The following is a 24,995-nucleotide window of genomic DNA, read 5'->3' on the forward strand; positions in this document are numbered from 1 at the left end:
CTATCCTATTCAATTGGGCTTTATTGGAAACAGACGTCTACATTGCCAAAGCAAGTGTGAAATAAAAACAAAAACAAAAAAAGTACATAAACAGAAGAATTATGGTTTTGCTGTAAATAGCCTATATACATAGATAAGTAAAGATAATTTAAAATAGAAAAATGAAGATTTGCAGTTTAAAAAATGGAAATAAAAATATGTCACTTTTATGTATTTAAAGATCCATCCATCATCCTATATACTTAATTGTTTTTTTGTTATAGGCAATTGGATTAGGCACTTAGAACAGTTTCTATAGTTGTAACTGGCAATAGTAATAGTGATTATTATACACGCTTTTAATTTTATTTTACTAGTAGTTAATTAAGTCCATCATACATAGAAAGAGCTTTGGGTGCAGGTGATTTTCTCCAAATCTGGCCACTCCTACAATAATTGCCTTATGGAAAACGGCGTCATGACCACAGAAAAAACAGTTGGGAGAAAACAGAGACTGTTGTATCTGCTGTTACGTCCCGCCTCCAACAACGTTCTCTGCTCCTATTGGACGCTTTCCCGCAACGCCACTTCACCTCATTGGTTCGCTACATGCCATTTAAAAGCAACACGGAAGAGTACGAGGAAGAAGCGGCAGACAAAAACAAGAGATAGCCATGCTACCACGGGATTAAAAACATAATTACGGATGTTGAGGTTGGCTCACAAGGTGAAAGTTTATTCCGTTACGTAGAAACAAGTCTCTGCGTTGTTTCGTTTGGTTTTATTTGGCCGATAAAGACATGGTTTAACGTCATAGGTTCCTAGAAAGCCTGAGCCTAAGGTAACATTAACTAGCCTACGCCCCTGCGTCAAAAAGTGGGGAAAGCTCATCTTTAACATGTAGTCAAGTTTATTTAATCACTCTGTGGAACAAACCTAGCTGCTTATTAAAGGCAGCTACTCATGGAGTTGTGCTTTATTTAATTGCACGACTGTAATTAGCTGGAGGCGGTGTTTGACTGAGAGCTACAGGTTTTGGTCACCAGTTTACTGCCAGGCCTAGACTGCTGTATATCCTATAAACTGCTTATATGCGCACCTAAATTACTTGGTACTTTGACAAAACAATTGCGAAATCATTCTTAATCTTGCGAAGTTTTATTGTTTGACTATCTGAGAAAACGAGCTCCTGAAGTGGCTCCCGATGGCCACAACTCTGGCAGTGAGAGGAAAGGTTTTTCTTTGGGGTTAAATGCAGGTATTTAAATCAGAAATTGTAAGCTCACTGGTTTTCTTTTTTTTTTTTTTGCCTGGTTGTTTCATTGTAGATATCAAACCAAAGACTGATTATTGCAGGGACACACTGTCAACAAATGTTGATAGACAGCAATGGACCAGTATGTTTTGTTTTGTTTTGTTTTAAAAGATTATCACGTTTTCCGGTTCTTATCAAATTATGCTGATATGTTTGTTAAAGACCATGAAACTTTTATTTAGTGCTGCAGGTAATGATTATTTTCATTATCAATTAATCTGTGAATTATCTTCTCAAGTAATTGATTAATTGTTCTGTCTATAAAATGTAAGAAAATAGCTATAAATGCCCCTTATAATTTCCCAGAGCCAAAAGTAACACATTTAAATCGACTGCTTTGTCTGACCATCAGCCCAAGATGTGAAAGTATTTAGTTTACCATCAAATATGATAAAGAAAAGCAGCAAATACTCACATTTGAGAAGCTGGAATGAGCAAATATTTGGCATATTTGACTGAAATGATAAATGATATCTACTTCTCTAATTCTACAGTTTTATTTATGTCTGGGCAATGATTCATTATTATCGTTTATTAACAGAATCATATTGTGATATTACATCATGATATCATACTATATTTGTCCAAATTAATGATTCTGAGTATAAACAAAAACAAACACAGTTAGTTATTAAGGTTTTTGTTTTACACATGATGACTTTTTTAATGATGTAATGTATGAAACACAAACACGGTCCACAGTTAATTACTTTGAACATCAGTTGGACTATTTTTAAAATGTTATTTTGCATACATTTGCCATATCATGATACGTTTTGATATCGGAAAATATCCTTTTTAATATTGTGATAATGATTCAACCATGTTGTCCAGCCCTAGTTATATTAAACCTACCAAAAATGCTCACAGAAATCAACAATTGGTCTAAATATCAGCAGTAAAATATCATTGGACAGATAGTGTCAGCCAACGTTGACAGTGTGTAGATATACTGTACATGCTGGTGTAACTCTACTAGTAGAAAACAAGCAGTAGCCTATCTAAGATAAACTCACTCACTTTGATATTCTTGATTCTTTACAGAAAAATGTCAAGTAAGGAGGGCGGAGAAGGTAAAAATGGTCAACCTGTGGCCATGTTGCCTGAAAGAATGGCCACTGAGAAAAGCAGAGAAAACCAGAACCAGCGTGGAGTTGAGGCAACAGCTGGCTCCACAGACACCAGCACAGCAGCAAAAAACTTGGCTTTGCTTAAAGCGCACTCTCTGGACGTCAAGTTTGATGTCGGAGAGGAGTATGATGTCATAGAAACCATCGGCACCGGGGCCTACGGCGTCGTTTCATCTGCCAGGAGACGGGACAATGGTAGGTCGGATTTGATGAAGACATAACACACAACTAATTCTGTGTCTACTACAATGCTCAATGATAAATCAGTTAACATTATCATTCAAACAAGTTGTACACCCTGTCATGCTGTTTCTTCATCGAGTCATATTTACATTTCACAGGCCAGCAGGTGGCGATAAAGAAAATCTCCAATGCTTTTGAAGTGGTGACAAATGCTAAACGCACTTTGCGAGAGCTGAAGATTCTCAAGCACTTCAAACATGACAACATCATCGCCATCAAAGACATCCTGCAACCAAACCTCCCTCATTCTGCCTTCAAGTCTGTGTATGTATTTCCTAAAATTTTCATTATAACTTTGGCGGCATATGACACATGCACAGGTTTCCTATTCAGACCAGAAATGTATGTAGTCTGTTTTCTCATAAAGTAAACATCTGGAAACCTTAGAGGGTTACCAGAAAATGGATGCGTAATTTTGGTCAACTCACAAAACACACAACCAAACAAGTTATAAACCCAGAGGCATTTCAAATTTGTCACTGAATGGCAATTTTTAGTCACATTTATCCCCCATCATGCGGATTAAGTAATATATTGATTGTTATCCAGAATCCTCAAGTACAATTAAGAAATGTCAGCCTCAAAAAAAGTTTATAAATATTTGGCAACCATGTGTCAGGTAAACCAATTTCAGTGAAGAACAAATCCTTAATATAATAGTCTATGTTTAATAAATCACATTATATCAGTGGTGATTGTTCTAAGCAGGTTTTGCAGTTGAGAGACATAATATTTCAGGTGCTGATTGCTACAGACACTTCACCAAGATGACTCTAAAGTCTCATTCAATGTTGGCTGGACATTTTACCTTACCTATGCCGGAAATAAAATTTGTAGCTATTACACTTGACACATATGAGTTATACTGCGGTTTTATCAGCTGTTTCTTTAGTAGAAATATTTCAGTTATTTAGATGGATTCTTTTGGTGTCCCACATAGAAACAGTATTATGAAATCTTCTATTATAAAGATATTCATATGCTTAGAGATCCTTTGAGCTAATTAATATGATCACACACACCATAGGCCTTGACCTGTTGACCTCACAAAAGAATGAGGAAGGAGTTTGATCAGAAGATTCATGTTTGGATGAGAGACAAATTGGCGGATATAAACCTTTATGAGGCTTTCGTAGAGTTCTTAGAGAGGGTGAATCTTGGAATTCATAAAAAGGTAATTCACTGCTGCTAATATTGTTTGGTGTTCATAGGGACACTCTACTACTGCCTACTACCAGAGTATATTTTCACATGGCCACAGTTGGCTTCAGTTGCTAAGTAAATTAAAGAAAAACTTGAGTCTTGATTGTCCAGTCAGCAGATTGTGCACCTGTTTAGAGCTCTTCTCACTTTTCCACTTGCAGGTACGTGGTGCTGGACCTCATGGAGAGTGACTTGCACCAGATCATACACTCTGCCCAGACGCTTACGCCAGAGCACACGCGATACTTTCTGTACCAGCTCCTCCGTGGCCTTAAGTATGTGCACTCTGCCAACGTCATCCATCGTGACCTCAAACCCTCCAACCTGTTGGTGAACGAGAACTGTGAGCTAAAAATCGGTGACTTCGGCATGGCAAGGGGTCTAAGTTCACACCCCGAGGAGTCTCATTCTTTTATGACTGAATATGTGGCAACTCGATGGTACCGTGCTCCTGAGCTCCTGCTGTCTCTGAACCACTATAGTTTGGCGATTGACTTGTGGTCTGTGGGCTGCATCTTTGCTGAAATGCTGGGGCGTAAGCAGCTTTTTCCTGGGAAGCACTACGTCCAGCAGCTCCAGCTCATTTTGTCTGTGTTAGGCACTCCTCCTGAAGGTGTGATAGGTGCTATTAGGGCTGACAGAGTACGCTCATACGTTCAGAGTCTTCCATCACAATCTGCTGTGCCCTTGGCCAAACTGTACCCACAAACAGAGCCAGACGCTTTGGACTTGCTGGGGGCCATGTTGCGCTTTGACCCTCGTGAACGAATCAGTGTGACACAAGCGCTGGAGCATCCTTACCTGTCTAAATACCACGACCCAGATGATGAGCCAATTTGTGTGCCAGCTTTTGATTTTGAATTTGACAAGCTACAAATGAACAAAGAGCAAATAAAAGAGGCGATTCTGATGGAGATCCAAGACTTTCATCAGAATAAACAGAGCTGTCGTCAAAGACTGCAGTTCAGGCCCCTGGCGAGGGCGAATGGCAGAGCAGGGGGAGCTGCAGCACAAAGCAGTAACCAGTGTAATGCTCAGGCCTCCACCGTCACCAAATCAACATTGGTTCCTTTAGCACAACATCCACAAGCAACACAGATGCAGCAACAACAAATGAGAGAAGTTAAATCTCAACAGCAACAAGACAGCGGGATACACACACCAGCAAAAGGGAATCACACATTTACAAATCAAATGCAAACCTTTAATAAAGACGTTGCCCCGCCTCATGTGACCCATAATTTGCCTCTCCTCACTAAAAGCGAAAGTGGCCCCGTTGATGTGGACATGCCCAGTGCCAACTCAGACAGTGGTCAGCCAGAGACTATAGATTTAACAACGCCAGTGTCTAGTCAGGACGCTCCATCAGAAGCAATGAGAGACAATGAGGCACAGGAACGGCTGCCCAGCAGTCAGGCTTCTCTGACTCAGCCCACCCAGAGCCAGTCCATGACCCAGGCTCCCACCTCTATTCCTCCAAGGCCAGCACAGACCATGACACCCTTACCCACCACTGTGCCTTCCCTTTCTCTCTCTGTGGCACAAGCCCAGTCACTGTCTCAGTCCCTTTCACAGTCACTGTCCAAGAATGTAAGGCCTCCGCCTGGTGCAGGAGAGGCAACCAGAAAAGAAGGAGCAATATCAGAGGATACTAAAGCTGCTCTTAAAGCAGCTTTATTCAGAAATAAAGCCAGGGGTGGTAAGTTCATTGTTTTCCCAAACATAGTTTTGTGAAATATTGCACATCATTGACATGTCATTCATTAGGACTTTTTCCTCTTCATTGCAGATGGAGGTACCTCTGCACTGGGCATGGATGCTGGCGCAGGAGGAGGTGTATCATCCTCCCACGCTTCTGTTCCAGAGTCGCGCCGGCCTGTCACTGCCCAGGAGCGTCAACGAGAAAGAGAGGAGAAAAGGAGGAAGAGGCAGGAACGAGCAAAAGAGAGAGAGAGAAAAATGAAGGAAAAGGAGAGGAGAGAGGGAAAGCAAGGGGACTTGCTGGGTGGGGTTCTGCTGAGTGACAATGACAAAAGCCTTTTGCAACGTTGGACAAAGATGATGGACAGCCGCAACGAGAAAACTCCTAACAATGACGGAGCAAAGAGTAAGGACTGTAACGCAAACTCGCACCGTGGTGGAGCTATGGGTGATAACACTCAAGGAGCATCAAACAATAAAACTGACAAGGAGGCAAGGAAGATTCAGTCTCATGAACAGTTAATCTCTCAAGTTAAACCTCACCAGCCCAGCTTGTTTCAGCCTCCCAGCACCCACCAGCCATCTTTACTTTACCCCATGAGCCAGAGTAAACCTCCAGCGGATATAGTTGTTACTGAAAGCGGAGGAATAGATATAATGATGGTCACTAGTGGTTTTGTAAAGAACAACACGCCCAAACCTCATAATGAGAGCAATGGACAAAGTGGTTTCAACTGTTTGGGGAACTGGAGCGGGCAGCAATTAGAGACGAGGCCATCACAGCAACCACAACCAAGCAGGACACCGCAGCCTCCGCCGCCGAGCTTTCTTCAGCCGCAGCTCCAACCACAAACCTTACCTGACCCTCAACCTCAGTCGCAGCTGCTTCCTCTTGAGAGGTTTTTGACTAAAGCCCCAACACTAACCACCAGAGAGACAAACGGGAATGTGGATAATAACCTGAACTCCCACCCTAACCCTCCAGTTACAAGCACTGGACCTATGGAGAAGCTGTGTCCTTCTGTAGGAGAGAAATCTGGACCACAGACCACAAACCCTCTCTGTGGGGCTTTAGGGGTTCCCTCACAGCCTCATCCCAGTTTAGGATTCACAGATACCGGACAGCAAGGGCCCTCCATTGCTCCAGACATTCATACAGTAACGCTGCAGCTCTCAAAGTCCCAGGTGTGTCTCAGCTTTCTAGTTCTGTCAAATATTCTACTGTTTTCTTTGCAGATTGCGTTTTACCCAAAAGAAGCCGTAGGTATTAATAGAGCGCTGGTTTTTCTTTCACTATAAGTGCTATACAAAAACATTATTCCCTTGTATGTGCTACATACCTGAGAAATGGAAATGTCACAATCTTCTGCTTGCCTTGAACTGATCTAAAGGATACAAAGTTCAGTTCACACAATGTTTCCCCCACTTTCCTTCTGGCAGGTAGAGGACGTTTTACCCCCGGTGTTCTCGGTCACCCCTAAAGGCAGCGGGGCTGGGTATGGTGTGGGCTTTGACCTGGATGACCTTCTGAACCAGTCTCTCACAGACCTGCAACACTGTGACCGAGACAGGTGAGGTCTGATACACCATGAGTTTGTTTTCTAATAAAGAACAAAACCATTAAAAATATAACATGCTTTGTACCTGAATTTTACCTTTTAAAAGTCAGACTATTTCTTTATCAATGTATATTGTGTAGATTGTTCAGGTATCGATATTTAGTGCACTCAATTCTGACATCCATGGACAATCATTCACTTTACTACAGTTGCAATATCCACTTGACCATTGAATTCCTTATGTTCTATTTATTTTTGTTTGAGTTCATTTATTTAGTTATTGTTTCTTTCTTTCTCTTACCCTTTTATCTCACTGTTGGCTGCTGTAATAGATACCTACCTACCTACCTACCATACCCCACCCACCCACCCACAGCTATGCATGTAGTTTCAGATTACAGATTTCAAACCACATAATTTAGCGAGACCTCACGTCTTTGTGCTTTACATCACTAACCCATTAGTGATGGGACTGTAGATGTAGTTAACTTTCTAGGGTTTCTGTATGTAAGCAAAGCAGCACAAAAAGGAGACCCAATGTAAGAAAATAATAGAGGAATCATTGGCGAAGATCACCATTATACAAAACAGAGTGGCACTTCACTGCCAAGTCTATTTTTTATGTCAGGCACCTGGGAGCTCATTATTACACCTATACCATGTCCACTTTTATCTCCCATTTTCTAAAAACTTCTTGTGACTAAAACGGTGAGTCTTTGATCTAACAGTCTACAGTTTACCATCAATGTTGCTGCCATTTTTACTTGCATCTTAATACAGGCAAAGCACTGTAATCATGTCAAAATCTTTGCCCAGATAAACCCAAATATAATATCGGAGAAGGCTAAAAATCATCAATATCTAGTTGTCCTATAGTTATTACACAAATCTGCAGTCACCCTTTTGTCAGGCGTGTATGAAAACAGCTTTAAATCATTTTTATATTGACAATGGATCACATGACTGTATGTGAAAGGGGTCGACTCTGCAATTCCTCTCAGCTCTACGGAGAATTTCAGCATCTTTCATCTCATTGTTTTGGTTTTATGGTCCACAACCTTGCTTTTTTGGTTCACTCTCCCCACTCTCATGGTGTTGTTTTCAGATGCAGCAGGCAGCTGTTTTCTGTAAAAAAGACATGCATTTTTCAGGTGGTCACAAGCACAAAATGAATGCTAATGTTTCTCTTAATCTGTTGGATGTGTGCCAAAAAAAAAAATCAGTTTATGCAGTTTAAAGCCAGGTCAGCAGCAGGGTAGCAGAATCAAGTCGTATGTCTAACCACCAACAGCAAATACATTTTCCTGATCTTTCCATATCAGCCTAAAGTATTACATAGTCTGTGTCTCCTAGTCTACTTCGTGTTTCCCCTTTGATCTTTTAATATTATTAAATGACTTTATTAGTCAGCAATTGCTTGTAATAAGTTACACTGTAAATTGCATCTAAAAGTGTTGAGCAAATTTTGAGCTTTGACCACAAACACTGGATTGAACAGCAGAGCAGTCTGCAGACATTCATGGTTTCCAGGACACTAGCACGTTGACTGATGGCGCTACATACTGTTCTAGATAAAGGCATTTTTGTAAGATCAAAAAATAAAAGGAGGCCATTCTTAACATTTACTGAGTTTTCTTTTTCTCCATCAGTTATGACTCGGCCCCCCTCTCGGCCTCCCTCTTATCTGACTGGAGCGAGGTTCACCGCATGACTCCGGCTGATCTGGAATCACTGCAGCAGGAGCTCCAGCTCGGCTCTCCCATGATCCTCTCTGATACCATCCCTCCTGATGCCTGACTTTCCCTTTCGGGAACTTAAAAACAGACAACATATGGATTTATGTAAATGTTAGATTTTTTTAGCATGAAAACTTATCAAATTAATTTAAAAGCAGCTAGCTTTTTTTAATAGAAACTACCAAGCAGTCTTTTTTTTACCATTATGACATGCTGCACTGTCTTTTTAATAAACAAAATTGTCATCACCTGTGTCTGCCCATGGATGTCAGTGAACTACAGTAAAATGAGTTGTTCCACGTGAGAAAGGTAATTTCAAAATTACCTTAATTCATTTAAAGAAAACATTTGAAATAATAACATTTAGGTTCTGCACTGAAAATTGGATAACAAATGTTCCTGAAAAAAGGACAGAACACAACTGAAGATTGGGTCTGTATACACTGTGATTCGTGAAATACATTTTAAAACTCAGATATCGGAGGTTGAACAGAACACTGAGCTGATGTTAATAATCAAATTCATATTTTATTTCAAATGCAGAAGACAATTCATTTAGCTCATATTTCTGATTTAAAATACAAACATATCAAACTACTTGAATCAAAGATCATAATGCTGAGTTATAGCTCTAAAAATGATTATATTACATTTCACATTCAATATGGCTTCATGTGCACATCAGATACAAGTAACAGTAGTCTAGTTTGACTATTCAGGACCACTCTGGACACGTCAGACATTTGCAATGAATATCCTCCTTCATTTGGCCTGGTTTGGATTCTACCATCTGGAAATCCAGTTTTCCAAGTGTCTCATCTCTGCAGCAGGATCAGTAGAGTGGACAGACAGCCAATCAACACAGCAGCCCTCCCACACCAGTTGTGATTGGCTCTGCCATGCAGCCGGATCTCTGGTATCGAGTAGCGGATGAAGCTTGAGTAGCTGGTTAGCCTGGTATACACACCTGGCTGGTTTGGCTGGGCACAGTCCAATCCAAAACTCACCACTCCAGCCTGCACCCAGGTCCCATTCACCATCTGGCAGACAAGGGGCCCTCCTGAATCGCCCTGGTGGTGGGAAAACACTCATTCAGCTATCATTGTGTACACTGGATAGTGGATTGTTGCAGAAAAGTTTTTTTTTTCATGCAGTTTGTAGTTTTGCTTGTGTATACAATGAGGAACTGAAGGAAAACTATTTATTATCTGCTGTAATAGTGCTCTGGCTTGCAGGCATAAAGAAAGGAGGGGAAATCCGCTCACTCCTAACTCCGATGCAGTCTATTTTTATTTCAGGTTCTTGAGATTGACGTCTGGGCACACTGTGTGGCGAAACATTCCCTTCCCGTTTTTGCTCGTGTATACAGTCATGCATTTGTGAATGTAAACAACAACAACACAAACAGCTGATCCAACAGTACCTGGCAGGAGTCTTTGCCGCCCTCCTGGTATCCAGCGCAGATCATGTCATACAAGATGTCCACCTTCTCCGTCGGGTGCATCCGGTACATCTCCTGACATGAACTCTGGGAGATGATTGGCACCTGCACTTCCTGCAGAGTCCCTACTCCTTGCAGAGGGACTGAGGGGGAGGAGGATAAATGAAGGATGAAGAACAACAGAAGCACAAGGCTTTTGTGCTTCTGCAACTAAACAGGTGACCAGGAAGCTTTTTTTTGGCACTATGTAGATTGATACAAGATATGTTAACTTTTAAGTCTTTTTGTCCAGTGTAAAGCTTCAATTATAAACATAACATCTTGACTGGGTTTCATCCTAGTTTTGTTCTTTTTTCATTATTTTTTTGTATTTGTAAAGACATGACCTGACCTCTTTTGAATCTGTGCCATTACTGTTTGTTTATACTTTTCAAATAAAACCAAACTAGGCCAACAAACAGTGACCATGCAGATTATTTTATGATTACGACTGTGATTAAGATTTGTTTTATGATGGACTGTTCTACTTTCTTTTCCCGTTTGTTGTGTGCATGTGCGTGTGTGTCTGATTACCTGGATGACGAACTGCTGTATACAATTGCCCTCACAGAGATAAATAGTTGTATTTGGGTGAAAATCTGTTATAAATAAGCACACACTCTTATCCTGGAGCTACGGACAGGCACACATTTCCACAATCCTCTGATTTTTGTAATTCACTTTTTTTGTCTAGGGCTGGGCAATATGAAATCAATATCACAATATTAGTATACCTCTTTTCTGCTGTGGATATAAATCATCATTTGGCAAAATGTGTGCCAAATGTCACATAAAATAATCAAATTGATTCCACTGTCCTGCATTACAACATGCAAAACTCTTCACACATGTAAAACTTAAATGACAAATTTGGTAGTTTTTCATTACAAGTTGATTGGAATCAATAACGTGACAAGAGTCTGATCATACCACAATACAGTTCCGCTGAAAGTTAATAAACAAACCTATCTAATTATAACCCAGCCATAGTGACTTACAGATATCTTGTAAGGAACTTGTTTTTATAACCCCTCATTCAAACTTTATTACTGCCAATTGTATATGTTCTGACACCAGGACCTGCACCTTGCACCTGTAAACGTTGTTTGTCGATTTTTCTGTTTCTGTTCCTTTTTCAATCCTTGATATTCTTTTCTTTAACATAAATAAAAATGATAATTCATTAGCATTTATTTGCATGCCAGAGTCAAATAAAAGAGTTATTTGATGACTAATGAAACATTTAACAGATTAATTAAAGTTATTTGCACAAATACAAATGTGATGTGACGAATTTAGCAAACCTTACCATCAACTCGAATGTTTCCCCAGCCAGTGACATAGCACTGCATGCCACTTGGGAACAAGGTGCCAGAGGCAGGCAGGCAGATGGGACGGACATGATCTGACCAGGTTACTGGGCTGGATAGCTGCACCAGCGCCAAATCCTTCCCACTGTGAGGCTCCGTGTAACCGGACGGGATCACCACCTGGCTCACACGATGCACCGACTGGTGTGGGTTGAAGCCGTTCAGCTGGTACCGGCCAACGTAGATGATGTACGAGCTCACGTCAGATGGACTGGAAGAAAAGAAGACAGATGGACACCGAATGAAACCTGCTAAACTGTAAATTGAGAGGGATTTGAAAGGTGAAACCTATGCATTTCATTATATAGTGACAAAAGGCTTGAGGATTAATGTTTGCAATAAAATAACTGTGAAAGAAAAAGCAAAAAAACACTTGTTATAAGTTGGCTCCTGCTTGCAACAAAAGAGCACACTTGTACTCACTTTATTAAAAACCTTTTGATCCTCAGAAAGTCATCATTTCAATTTCACAGAACTTTGGATCTGATGAACTATCTAAGACTGAATTTTGAATTAGGTTCTCTGAAAATCTAAAAGGATACTAAACACTCTGACTTAAAAAAGACAAACCCAAAAAACAAAAGAAGCAGAGGCCTCTGAATTGGTGCTAAACTTTGGGTTCACCTGCACATTTTTGGCTGAGTAGTTTTCTTACTTGGGGAAACAGTGAGCGGCTGATAGGACCCAGTTCTTTGTGATGATGGAGCCTCCACAGATGTGACCAGCAGCCTCTGTCTGGAGGCCCAGAGGAGAGAAAGAGTGAGTCACTTCAGCATCACAAGCAAATCCCTCTCTCAGCAGGTCCGCTTATTAAACAAGAACTAGACTAAACCACACACACACAGAACTGACAGATCAGCATCCACAGGTGAGGGTCTAAAAGCATCTGTTTCATGGGGACTTACCTGTATATCTACCTGCCACGGCCAAGCCCCATCTGCGGAGTCCATCCCTCCCACAATCCTGTTCTCTATTACCGGTGCTCGGCCACATTCTTGGGCGAAAGACGCCAGAACACCTGAATATGAACATAAATCACAGTTTTTTTTTTTACTTATTTTTTGATTCTGACTGAGGCATCTGCACTTTTTCAGCATACAAGACTAAAAAGAAAATAAACAGTGAAAACAGCGCACACATCATGTTTTTCAAGTAGACAAAGACAAAAAAAAAGACATGGCGAAACCAGGGAGGGCATGAGGGGGGTGAAACTCACCTGTTACGCACCAGAAAATGGCAGAAAACTGTAATTTCGGCGACATTTTGTGAGCTTTCGCGGCACAACTGGTATACAACTGACTACTGAAGCAGAATTAACGTGTTAGGCTTGAAGCGACACCAAAACCAGAAAGAAAAAGTTTCTAAACCGTTACGTCTACCTTCCTACGTCGTCTGGTATCGTGTGACTGATGCTGAAGCAGTAAATTTAAAAAAAAAAAAGTTTGATCCGTTTTTTTTCTTTAAAACAACAGGTCTTTGCGTTTTACGGTACCGTCGACAAAATCCCTAAAAAAAAAAAAAGCTCCTGGTTCCGCTTCAGTCACATTCCCAAGAAATCGCTTCGTTCATCTGGCAACCTGTGTACACCCAATCAACACGCAAGTCCCGCCCAGCTGATCCACCTGAGCCTGACTTTTTGCATTTTTATATTTACCTGTTTTAAACATAGCAGGTGAGTGGTGTTTCTAACATCTAAAAAAAAACACAAAAAAATCACTGGGTTCAAATTTTTATCCAGTTTGGGTAAATATGGTACCATTGGTAAAATATTAACCCAGTGATTTTTAGTGTGAAGCAAACTTTTAAGAAAGACACGTATCCATGTGTCTTTCTTAAATGTTATTCTCACGATTATACCTGCTACTATATTACCCCCTTCATCTGTTCACCAGGTATTAAGCTCTATTCTTGTTTGATTTCCTTGAAGTGTTGTGAGGTTGCACTGCAGTGTTTACTCCATCTTTATAGGACAAAGGGTACTCCTGTGTTCCTTGCTTCAGAAAGGATAAACCAGTTTTGTAGGTACCTGTTACAGGAGAAAGCAGCTGGATTATAGCACAACAATCCTCCAGAATGGACACACACTAATTGGACAACATCCAGGATTAGGCCATATGATAAAACACCCAGGTCAAAGGTCAAACACTGTCCTAAATTGCACATGGGAGTGTATATAAGCAATGATTGTGTGTTTCTGCTGTTTACAGCGCTAAATTATTTGAGTGTTACATGTTTTTGACTGGATTGTGGGCTGTATCCTTTTTTTTTTTACATGACACCAAATGTTTATTCTTTCTGTCTGTCTTTAAAGCTGTCTGTCTCTTTTTTTCCCTCTCTCTCTCTTTCGCTCTCCTCCCTCCCTTCCTCCCTCTATCTTTCCCTCCCTCCCTCCCTCCCTCCCTCCCTTCGTGCCCCAGGCAGTGTGTCTAGTTTCACAGAGCAATTGAAGGTGACAGGGACAGAGAGAGAGGGAGAGGGAGGGAGGGACAGAGGGAGGACACATCACAGTATCGCCTGGGGCTACACAACAGTAGAGGAAGAGCGAGAGATGGAGGGACAAAGAGAAAAGAGAGGAGAGACTCACGAAAGTACTCATAGGGAATTCCATAAGCAGGTAATGGAAAAATAAAGTTAAAGTTGAAATTTGTGTAAGTAGGGGTGAGTGTGTGTCATATGCATTTGCCCTCAGGTCAGCTGATATTCACTTTTAACACTCTTTTTGTGTGTGTGTGTGTGTGCGAGCCCCTTCCTCTCTGGTCTTCTCAGTCATAATATATGAATGCATTATAGGACCCAGTCAGTAAGAGCAATTATAATGCACTCCCGTTTGTTTTTATTTTAACGACTTGATGAATATTTGTCGTGGCATTGTAACCATGGTGACTGCCTCCACCGCCACCGCCCCCCCCACCCTTTCCCCCCCTCCCCTTCCAGCCCAGTCCACCACCCCTTCCCCATCCCCCCTTCAGCGCTGAAAAAGCAAGGGATGGCGAGAGAGAGAGAGAGGGAGAGAGAGAGGTGACAGGAATGAACTAACAAGATGCACTAAAAAAAAAGCATGTCCTGGAGCTACATGAATCTTTGCAGTGAAGCACGCGCCGTCACACACACACACACACACACACACACACACATACACACACACACACACACACACACACACACACACACACACACACACACACACATTATTGCACTCAGCACATAGGGATCACATAGGTTAAGCCACATTCCAACAACTGGAACACAATAAGATGCAACCATGATTTCTGAATAAAGGAGAAACAAAAAGGGTAACCAGCTAGAAAACAGGGTGTGTGGGGAGTTGATGTCATCTTTTTAGGTTTAGTTTTTAAATTAAACAAGCAGTTGTGTTACTCAACTTTCCCTCACTTTTCCTTTCACTTTCCTTTCACATTTTTATTCCATTATGAGTGTATTTACTTAGATACTAGTGCTTAGGGCTACAACTAGATTATTTTAATTGTTGATTCATCTATCGATATTTTCTCAATTAGTTGTTTAGCTGTTCGGTCTTTAAAATGCAAGGAAATCGTGAAAAATGTGAAAAATGTAAATCACACCCAAGGTGACGTTCCCAGATGTCCCAGCCAACAGTCCACAACCCAAAGATATTCAATCTTCTATCATACTAAACTAAAGACTAAAGAAACTAGAAAACATTTACATTTGATAAGGTGGAATAAGACATGTTTTCTTAAAAAAACAACTCAAAATGATCAATCGATTATCAAAATAGTTGGTGATTAATTTTCTGTCAATTGATTAATCAAGTAATCATTGCAGCTCTACTTGTACTTTCATTTTCTGCTACTTTATACTTCTACAGAACTAAATTTCAGAGGCAAATATTGTATTTTTTAATCCGCTACATTTATTTGACAGCTGTAGTGACTTTGCAGATTACAAATTTACACCAAACATACAATGAGCTTATAAAGTATGATGCATCATAACAGATGAAACTACCCAACAGAATATAAAGTAGCTTAAATGAGCTCCACCTTAACCAGTTACATGCTGCTCATATGTTTATGCATCAGTGATAACAATGCAATAATATAACACATTTATTTAGAGCTGCAGCGATTAGCCCATCAACAGAAAATTAATTTGAAACTATTTTGATGACTGAATAATCATTTTAGAATTTTTTTTTTTTAAGCAAAAATGCCCCAAATGTCTTAATTTCAGTTTTTCAAATGTGAGGATTTGATGCTTTTCTGTGTCATATATGATGGCAAACTGAATTTTTGGATTTTTGGGGTTTTGGACAGTTGATCAAACAAAACAAGACAGTTGAGGACATTACAATGAGCTCTAAAACTGGCATTTTTCACAATTTTCTGATGTTTTAATCAGTAGATTAATCGATAATGACAATAATCGTTAGTTTCAGCCCTGTATGTATAGATGTGTTCTTTGAAAGGAGTGATTCTGCATAGTGAGCACTTTTAGTTCTACGTAAAAACACATTTTGCTGATTATATTTTTACTGAAGTAAAAGGACTTTTAATTGTAATTTGAGTGTTTTTATACTGTGATAGTGGTACTTTTACTTAGGTAAAGGATTTGAATGCTTCTCCGCTGTTTTTACTCCTTTTTACCTTTGAACTTGTCAAGTCCTTTCCTTTCTCCGAGGCACATCTTGGAGGAAAGTAACAGAGAAAGGGGGAGAGGGGAGGGAGGGGGGACAGAGCAATGGGGGCAGCGGAGAAAGAATAGCAGAGTATGAAAGAGAGAGGGAGCGACAGAGAGAAAGGGAGCGCAAAGTCTTGTCAACCGGAAATAAAACAAGCTGGCACCCTCCCCATCCCCAAGCCCCTACACCCACCCCAAAGTCACATACTTCCTCTTCACTCTCTCTCTCTGTTTCTCTCCCCTGCTTCCATCTTCCATCTCTCTCTCTCGCTCTCTTCTCTCCCTTCTGCTGCAAAGAGATATATTTAAACCCCGGTTCTACTCTGCTCTCGCTCTTTTGACTCCACCATACATACCGTCATACCTGCGTCATTACTTACGCCTCACATCAGACCTCGTGTGTCTATTGCCGAGGGTTTCTGTATGGTGCTCCTTTAACCCGCTTTGGGGCCAGACAATGCCTTTGTTTATTGTCCCATAGCTTTAAGCTCAGTGTGTTATAGCAGAACAATACCTCTGTAGTCAGGGAACAATACCTGGCTACTCCAGGAAAAGCTGTAACACAGCCTAGATGCCATTTTTTAGCCCTTGTGTTAAGAAATAAACCGTGTTGACTTTACACACCTACAGCATCTTTACAGCACTGTAGGCCTCACACACACACTGTGCTGGGATTATCCATATAGGCATGATATCAATTAGCTGAAGATGCAGAAGTTTTTCTATGACAATATTTTTAACTGATGAAGTCAATAAGTTTAAGTTTATTATTTTGTTACAATATACCTTACATTATGAAACCATTTGGTTTTTGATGTTTAATGTCCTTAACTAAGTGTGGCTAAATTAGTTAAAAATTGAATGAAAGTATTACTCCTCTTAAAACAACACCCAACAAATTTATGTTTTGTATTTGTTTAGGGAGATTCAACATGTAATAATATTAATTTTAGACATTTAAATCTTTATCACACTAGTAGGTCCAATAAGAGAAAACATTTAAGTGAAACCAGCTATTTAATATCTTATCTTTGCCTGAAATTATCCAGTTAAAGACGTTTTAAGACAGTAAAATTATCTTTTGTTTACATCTTTTCCGTATCAGTGCCTCAAATATACTGGTTGATCAATAAAGTATGTATTATTAATGCTTATATAACTGCTAATAATTATCTAGAAACATATCTTAATTACATAGATTTGTTTTACAATGTTATACAATTTATCACTTAAGCGGCTTAAACAGATAAGGACAAATCAATATAATAATGTGTTTTTAAGCCTATAATTTCTCAATAATTCCTAACAATCATTTATCTTTACCTAAAACACATCTGCTTCTGTGTGCAGTTGCTGAATGCAGTTTTTCACAATAGCAATATATTTTTTCCCTAAATTTGCAGATGCATGTGGACATGACAAAGCTTCATCAAAGTTTTAAAGATCATCTCTTTTAAGCACTGAAATGAGGATCAATGAAATTTACCCCTACAAGTGTGAACAATGAGTTCAGTCAAATAATCTCAGATGTCTGAATTCACATGTTTTTGTGTAAAAAAAAAAAAAAAAAGAACACACTTGACTGCCAATTATACTCAATATTTATATGCAATTTATGACTAAAATTGAATTCCATCATCTATTTATCATCCACTATCTCTCCATTATCTGTGCTTTATGCTCTACTCTCTCGGCCTCCCCTCCTCCTCTCGCTGGCATTAAGTTCAAACTTGACACTGATGTTGACTCACTTTGTCACCCCTCGGTGGCTCTCCCTCTCTCTCTCTCTCTCTCTCTCTCTCTCTCTCTCTCTCTCTCTCTCTCTCTCTCTCTCTCTCTCCTCTCCCTCCCTCTCTCTCTCTCTCTCTCTCCCTCTCTCTCCATCGCTTGGAGGACAAGAGTGCCCGCAGACGCATTTCTCTCCAGAGCCCCCCCTCTCCCTCTTTCACTCTCTCTCACCCTGTCTAACTCTCTCCATCTCTCTCCTATACTCTCTCCTTTACACACACAGTATTGTCAACAAAGCTGGAGAACAAGGGACGTGGGGGGAACAGGGGAATAAAGGTCCACAGGGGAGACTAACACACACAGAGGACCCCCGCATCATTTTACCTGGACACTCGGTAAGTTTGCAAAAATTTTCTGTGCTTTTATATATGTGTCATTCTGTGCTGAGACTACTTTTTTAATATTAATCTGAGGCTTTGACGATACGCAACCAACGGTAAAATAATTTCTTAAATAATTTCTGGAATTGAAATGACAATTGGATGAATTGACGAGTAGCAGCTGCTTCATCCAAATGAATGAAGTCTGACCTTTGACATCGGACTGCTGCAGTAGTTTGTGAGATTTGGCTCAGTATTGACAGACCTTTGCAGTCCTTTCCGACTCTCTAATGGCAGATAAAGATGTTTATGGCCATACCACAGCACCTTATGTCTCATGCTGAGTGTGTAGAGTTAAATATGGGCTTGGTTCAAATGTTTTATGGGAGATTTTGTTCATACAGCCTGTGTGTGTGTGTGTGTGCGTGCGATGCCAGTTTGTGGCTACATGTAAATGCAGCGTCTTTTCATGCATGCATGTGTGTGGGGCTTAACCAGCATAGATAGAGCTAAAAGCAAGTAGCATAATAAATGTCATGGCTTTCAGAGTGAGTTCTAATGTACCTTAGCTCCCCATGGTATACTAGCATACCAATGTATAACACACACACGTTACGACAGCGGCCATGTAACTAACTCCATTTCTGTCTGTCATCATGAGGCTAATTCACCACAATGCCGACCATGTGTGAACTCATGCGATATGAACCCCTCCTTCCTCTCCTCTTCGCTCCTTCCCCAACTCTCCCCCACCCCCACACCCCCCCAACCAACCCACCCAGAAGGAAGGATTGGAGGATCGAAGGAGGGAGAGAGAGAGCGAGAGGAGCCAAAGGTGACAGTTAACAGGGGCGGACACGCACAGAGCAGGACTCCTTTATTTCTCTTCATGGTGGTTTGGACACTCGTAGTATGTATGAAAAGTTAACCATGCTGAACCTGCAGAGCGGCTCAAACTGGAGCGGGCCTAACAACTGGTATCATGACCCCACCGGTGTGCAGACACAACACAGTACAGGTGAGAGAAAATCACAGATTATTATGAAGTGGGTGTCACTAAATGTAACCCCCCCCACCACCACCCAGAAGATAATAGATGTGGTATGGCACATGTGGCTGTCTCACCAACTTGCAGCAGCCTTACTGCATGAATCTCACATTCTGTAATCCTAAAATGTGACTTTTCATGACACTCACACATCTCTTTTGTCACCTCCGTCTCTGTCAGTGTCTGAGGGCTGTCTGCTGGACACGGAGGGCAGCATGGGGGGAGAGGCGGGGGGAGGCGGAGCGGGCAGAGGGGGAGGAGTCCCCGTGGAGAGGGACGAGGGCGAGGAGTCTCAGCTGAGGTTGCAGCTCAAGAGGAAGCTGCAGAGGAACAGGACCAGCTTCACACAGGAGCAGATCGAGGCTCTGGAGAAAGGTCAGGCCATGCAAGCACGCACAGCGCTCTCCCTCTTTTCAGCCAATCACTGCCCTCCATGGGCGCAAGCCAGAGCAGAGTGTGTCATGACGCAGCTTGTCCTGCTGCTTTTTTACCCTGCCAACACCTTTGTTATTGGATTATTGTCTTTATACCTTGTTACAGCTTTTTGGTAAACAGCAGGGGACGTAAATATGAGTAACATTACACAGCAGGATCCACATAAAAAACAGTCTGTTTATCAGACTACTTATTTAAGGCTCATAAAACAATGAAAATAATTTAGAAGGACAGGAATTCTATCAATTGCCGCCCACTAAATATGCAGAAACTCCACAAATATTCCTGATCCTTTCCAAAAAGCCTCTGGCAGCATGTAAAGCAGAGTTTTTTTATAATGCATCATTACTGTGGTCGTATTATGCAGCGAGATCTGGCCCTCGTAGCCTGATATCCACTGAGAGGGATCAGAAAGCCACTCTTGACTGGATATGGCTGCAGCAGGCCCTTGAGCTAAATAAGAACGCAATGTCCACTGTGCAGTCGAGTGGAAATGTATCAGTGTGGTCACTCCGTGCAAATGACATTAATGAGGTACACTGACCTCAGTGCACGGCCAAGGCACAATAACAATCATGTGTTGACACGGACGCCAATTATAACCAAGCCAATTATAACAATTTGTGAGACAGACTTAATTTATGAGGCCTTCGCTGTTATCTTTGTGCAATATGGATTTGTTAACCATGTGTTACGATTTTAGTCTCCAGTTGTTGGTGATCTATTAATATTAGATGTGAAGCAATATATGTATAAAAATAAATAGAATCCCCTCATTATCACCCGTCCTGCTGCCAGTTTGCACGTAACCAACTGTCTTAAACAAACCATTAACTGATTTATTTGTTGTGGTGACTCTCACACTCACACATTGTCGACATACTGAACTAATGTTATGCATCATGAGTGCAGACAGATTAATCTATACAGACGTCTCCATTTCTAGACCTGAAACCAGACTGTCAGTTAGAGGAAGCATTTTCTCGTTTCAACTTGTCAACGACAAAAAATGCCAGCAGTTTGTCAAGTATGAATTAACTGCCACAAAGAGAAATGATAGTTGAATACAGAAAGTCTCACTGATGTGAAATTTCTGTTGTTAAAGAAACCACTGAGTGAGGAATTTGTGTGTTTGATATACAGTAATAAAGTAAGTCAGTATCTATGCTGATAAGTGAGACACAATGTTTTAGATGCTCATTTAGAGAGTAGACGATGACTAAATGAAAACCTGTGAGGGTTTTTAGTTTTAGTCAGCCTACTTTGAAATAAAGTGCTTAGGCAGCTTCTCAACTTGAATCCTTTCATTTGAACTTTCTGCATGTTCCATAATGATAAATAATTTATACAAAGTGCAACAGATAAATATTTCAAATATGGTTGTAAGGATACATCTCAGCTTCCTGGATTTGTATATTTCACAGAGAGATAATTAGTCTTGCTGATATTAAGCAGTAAATACCAGATAAGTAGGTTAATATCTGCCATAAGAGTGCAGACAATTAATATATCAGGAATATCTATTTCCATTTAATTTTGAGTAAAGCTTGAATTCTCAGTTCACATTAAAAAGACAGATGCACAGATGAATCTAAAATATGTTCACACCACGCAGCACGGGTTATCAGGCGAGCTGCTCTCCAGTAGTCCTGTCATTCTCGATTAAGACTCTCACTGTGTGTTTGACATTAGTTAATATCTTCCACAGAGTTTGAAAGGACACATTACCCAGATGTCTTTGCGAGGGAGAGATTGGCAAACAAGATTGATTTACCGGAGGCCAGGATACAGGTACAATCACATTTCAGCTTGCAGTGGTGTTTGTTTTCTCTTAAATACGCTCTTCTTAGTATATACCTCTACATGACTAACAGGCCTTACACAACTGTTTGATTTGCAGGTGTGGTTTTCAAACAGAAGAGCCAAGTGGAGGAGGGAGGAGAAGCTGCGCAATCAAAGGAGGTCAGGAGGTGTGACTTCCTGTTCACAGAGCCAAGCCCCACTGACCACTTCCTTCAACACATCTGTTTATCATCAGCAGCATGGAAGCAGTTCAGGTAAATCAATGCACTCTGGGTCACTTTACACTGCAAGCTTACATTGAGTCATGATTACAATTTGTCAGTATAGTCTGTTTGTTTGTTTGTTCATTCATACAGCGCTTAGGGTCTCTATGATTTCTATATTTGGCGACAGAAATGTATTACTAGTTCATAATTACAAACCTCAGAGCCCCCATGCTTGACATTTGCAGGTAGGAAAACCATTAGATTTTCTCCATTAGAGCACATCTATATTAGAACATTTCCACTGAGAGAAGTAGCTATTCCCATTACATCATGTTTGTCGTGTGTGTTTGTGTGTGTGTGTGTGTGTGTGTGTGTATGTGTGTGTGTGTGTGTGTGTGTGTGTGTCTCTCTCTCTCTCTCTCCAGGGTCCATGTTGAGTCAGGCTGAGTCGTCCCTGCCCAGCTACAGCTCCCTGTCAGTTTTCTCATCTGGAGTCCAGGTTGGACATTCATCATTCATCATTCATCAGCACCTTCCAAACTTTAGCAAAGCAGGTCATCGTCGCGGAGCAGAACCTGTTTTTTAGCTCCTTTATGTCAAGGGTCTAAAAATATGATATTGATCATAACTATGTAAATGAATAACTGCAGATATTAATACTTCTTCTACAACAGCAACTTCTAATATTAATAATAATTACACAATTTACTATTATTATTATTGAAATTCTTAATATTGTTGTTGTGCAAGTTGTCATCCAAATAACTAACATTAATAGTATTCACAATAACAAATGTGATGCTGTAATTTACATAATAATAATAACACATAAGTACATAACTGCAATAATAATAATTATGATAATAAAACAAGGTTACCTAAATGTAACTCAGAGAAGAAGAGTGAAAATATGTGAATTAAACAGTGATTTAAAAAAATGATGCTGACTTTCTTGAAGAAGCAAAAAAGCGACACTCTGACTTCTTACTCCATTTGATTGTCAACTCAAAGGCTTTTTGTTGGTAACCGAAATTAAACACCCCAAGACTCGCTAAATAGTTTTTGATGGGGTGAGGCCTTTTTGCTTCTTCATGATTGCTTGTATGTTTTTAGGCAGAGCACCCAGTATCAGAAACTGGAGAAGCACCCTTGTTTTGTGACTATCTACAACACTGTCTTTTGTTTATAAAACAGATTTCTCAGCTGTCTTATCAGTTAGATCGGTTTTAGTGTTTAATCTACACTGTGGGCTGAATGCAAAAAATCTGCAGTGTCAATATAACCACTGAATGAGGGTGATTGATAAAGTAACTAAATCAATTTGAAAGCTAAATGATTTACAGGATTCTACATGAACTGGAGACACTTTTAACAGAAGCAGCAGTTGAAAAGCTGCTTTATCAAGATCTGAAAAAAAGCTTAGGTCACCAGAAACACAGATATTTTTACTTTATGAGGGAAGAACACTCAGCACTTATCATCTGCATTGTTTCCATCCATTCCATTCCACCAAATTATTTCAAATTGTCTCAACAGCAGCATGAAAATATGCACATTTTTGTTTCTTGTGTTAGTTATTCCACATTAGCCACTACAAAGTAGCTGCTGGTCTTCCAGGGGTCCACACGAAAACAAATGTCATATGTACTTAATAACAACATAAAAGTATTAATGAAGCAAAAAATAAATAAATAAAAGATTTTAATTTTGCAAATGTAATAGAGAGAATATGGGCTGCTGATCGTCTTGCGGTGTCACACTGATACCACACCACACTGCTCTAGCACCTCCATGTGGTTAAACTGAAACCATGCTGACCACACATCATGCTGCTTCTGGTGTTCAACATGGTGTACTGAGCATTATACAGTGATAATAATGACTGTATACAACTTCAGAAGAGTTTTTCTATGATAATAATGATAATATAGTATTTTATGTGTGTTACTAATCTACATCTTTCCTCTCCTTCGTTCCTCCACTCCACCTGTCCACCCTCAGTCTATTCCTCCACAGTCAGCCTCCTCCTACTCCTGCATGTTACCACCATCCCCCTCTGCCCCACGCAGCTTTGACTCATCAGCGTACTCCTCCCCTCATCTGCAGACTCCGTCCTCAGCCAACTCTAACACCGGTGAGTGTTTCTCTGGTAGATTGTGGGTTTGTGGTAAATTCAGCTGCAGACTGACTTAACTGACTCTGTCTTTCTTCTCCCAACCAGGGCTCATATCACCCGGCGTCTCAGTGCCGGTGCAGGTTCCAGGAAGTGAGCAGCAGAGCATGAGTCAGAACCTGGGTCAGTATTGGGCCAGATTACAGTGAACAACAGACAATTGCTGCCAGCCAGCATAACAAAAGAAGAAGGAAAACAAGGGCATGTAAAATAAAAAAAAAGTGTCAAGAAAACAATATGGGGGCACATGGGTTTTAAGGAAGCACAGGACTGAGCTACGTATAGAGGGGCCTAGATAAATTGCAGACCCCGATATGCATTAAATGTTTACAAATTCAGTCAAGAGCAGCTTTGGTTGCATTTGACAGTACTCTAATCATACTGGTATTTGCTTAGTATTATCAGGTTTTTGTTTTTTTTCAGATAGCGTGTTTCAGATAGGGATAGGGCTGAGATCATGATGAGAATTAGGATCAGTTTGAGATGTGTTTAGGATTAAAATAGAGTCAGGATTAGGATCAGGCTAAAGTCAGGGTTTAGGTTAGACTGCCTGTAGATGCAGTATGTTACACTGACCCTTCAACCTTTTGGCTTTTACTTAAAACAGTCTAAAAAGCATATGAATAAATCAGATTTATTCAGTGTTAACAGGATTTCAAAAAGTGATACCAGACTTGATAGCTACCTTTTTGACTCACTTGTCTAAACCTCTAAAAATAAAAAGTTGTATTCATAATGGTGGCTTGGACTGCTTTGAAGTTTGGATTACAGACACATCCAAAGGTTTGCCCTGAAGTTATTACTTGCTCTCAGCTGATAAACCTGAACATGTCCCACTGTTTAA

At 40.4% G+C, this 24,995-nt stretch overlaps 3 protein-coding genes across 7 annotated transcripts; 2 read left to right on the forward strand and 1 right to left on the reverse strand.

The window, feature by feature from the left end:
* The first annotated feature begins 586 nt into the window (after positions 1-586).
* Positions 587-9,114, forward strand: mapk7 (mitogen-activated protein kinase 7). Of its 4 annotated transcripts, none has more exons than XM_042396557.1 (7): positions 587-706; positions 2,339-2,619; positions 2,766-2,931; positions 4,032-5,569; positions 5,660-6,756; positions 7,012-7,142; positions 8,780-9,114. In XM_042396557.1, exons 2-7 carry the CDS (start codon positions 2,343-2,345, stop codon positions 8,925-8,927), a joined length of 3,357 nt encoding a protein of 1,118 aa, XP_042252491.1. In that variant the 5' UTR covers positions 587-706; positions 2,339-2,342; the 3' UTR covers positions 8,928-9,114. The 4 variants fall into 4 exon arrangements, with proteins under 4 accessions (XP_042252491.1, XP_042252492.1, XP_042252495.1 ...); XM_042396558.1 differs by lacking the exon at positions 587-706 and adding an exon at positions 719-820; XM_042396561.1 differs by lacking the exon at positions 587-706 and adding an exon at positions 855-1,237.
* A 260-nt stretch (positions 9,115-9,374) lies between these two features.
* On the reverse strand, positions 9,375-13,199 carry zgc:92313 (uncharacterized protein LOC436869 homolog). Its single transcript, XM_042396565.1, has 6 exons — positions 12,933-13,199; positions 12,622-12,734; positions 12,372-12,451; positions 11,656-11,927; positions 10,290-10,450; positions 9,375-9,936 (listed from the first exon to the last, which is right to left on the reverse strand). Exons 1-6 carry the CDS (start codon positions 12,976-12,978, stop codon positions 9,682-9,684), a joined length of 927 nt encoding a protein of 308 aa, XP_042252499.1. The 5' UTR covers positions 12,979-13,199; the 3' UTR covers positions 9,375-9,681.
* Positions 13,200-14,191: 992 nt separating this feature from the next.
* Positions 14,192-24,715, forward strand: pax10 (paired box 10). Of its 2 annotated transcripts, none has more exons than XM_042396566.1 (9): positions 14,192-14,330; positions 18,390-18,501; positions 19,269-19,504; positions 19,715-19,909; positions 21,678-21,760; positions 21,870-22,026; positions 22,404-22,477; positions 23,980-24,112; positions 24,200-24,715. In XM_042396566.1, the coding sequence occupies exons 3-9, from the start codon at positions 19,399-19,401 to the stop codon at positions 24,298-24,300; spliced, it is 849 nt and encodes a 282-aa protein (XP_042252500.1). In that variant the 5' UTR covers positions 14,192-14,330; positions 18,390-18,501; positions 19,269-19,398; the 3' UTR covers positions 24,301-24,715. The 2 variants fall into 2 exon arrangements, with proteins under 2 accessions (XP_042252500.1, XP_042252501.1); XM_042396567.1 differs by having other exon boundaries at positions 19,272-19,504.
* Positions 24,716-24,995: the final 280 nt, after the last annotated feature.

This window comes from Thunnus maccoyii, chromosome 20 (assembly GCF_910596095.1).
Source record: "Thunnus maccoyii chromosome 20, fThuMac1.1, whole genome shotgun sequence".
NCBI lineage: Eukaryota > Metazoa > Chordata > Actinopteri > Scombriformes > Scombridae > Thunnus > Thunnus maccoyii.

What these genes read in the sequence shown, in the direction of transcription:
- pax10 (XM_042396566.1), top strand. Translation starts at nt 19,399, where the DNA reads ATGTATGAAAAGTTAACCATGCTGAACCTGCAGAGCGGCTCAAACTGG. An exon ending in GATCGAGGCTCTGGAGAAAG is followed by an intron (nt 19,910 to 21,677) that starts GTCAGGCCATGC and finishes TATCTTCCACAG; the next exon opens with AGTTTGAAAGGACACATTAC. An exon ending in TTTTCTCATCTGGAGTCCAG is followed by an intron (nt 22,478 to 23,979) that starts GTTGGACATTCA and finishes GTCCACCCTCAG; the next exon opens with TCTATTCCTCCACAGTCAGC.
- mapk7 (XM_042396557.1), top strand. Translation starts at nt 2,343, where the DNA reads ATGTCAAGTAAGGAGGGCGGAGAAGGTAAAAATGGTCAACCTGTGGCC. An exon ending in CAGAAATAAAGCCAGGGGTG is followed by an intron (nt 5,570 to 5,659) that starts GTAAGTTCATTG and finishes TCTTCATTGCAG; the next exon opens with ATGGAGGTACCTCTGCACTG. An exon ending in TGCAGCTCTCAAAGTCCCAG is followed by an intron (nt 6,757 to 7,011) that starts GTGTGTCTCAGC and finishes TCCTTCTGGCAG; the next exon opens with GTAGAGGACGTTTTACCCCC.
- zgc:92313 (XM_042396565.1), bottom strand. Translation starts at nt 12,978, where the DNA reads ATGTCGCCGAAATTACAGTTTTCTGCCATTTTCTGGTGCGTAACAG. An exon ending in CGTGGCAGGTAGATATACAG is followed by an intron (nt 12,452 to 12,621) that starts GTAAGTCCCCAT and finishes CTGGGCCTCCAG; the next exon opens with ACAGAGGCTGCTGGTCACAT. An exon ending in GCGGCAAAGACTCCTGCCAG is followed by an intron (nt 9,937 to 10,289) that starts GTACTGTTGGAT and finishes TCCCACCACCAG; the next exon opens with GGCGATTCAGGAGGGCCCCT.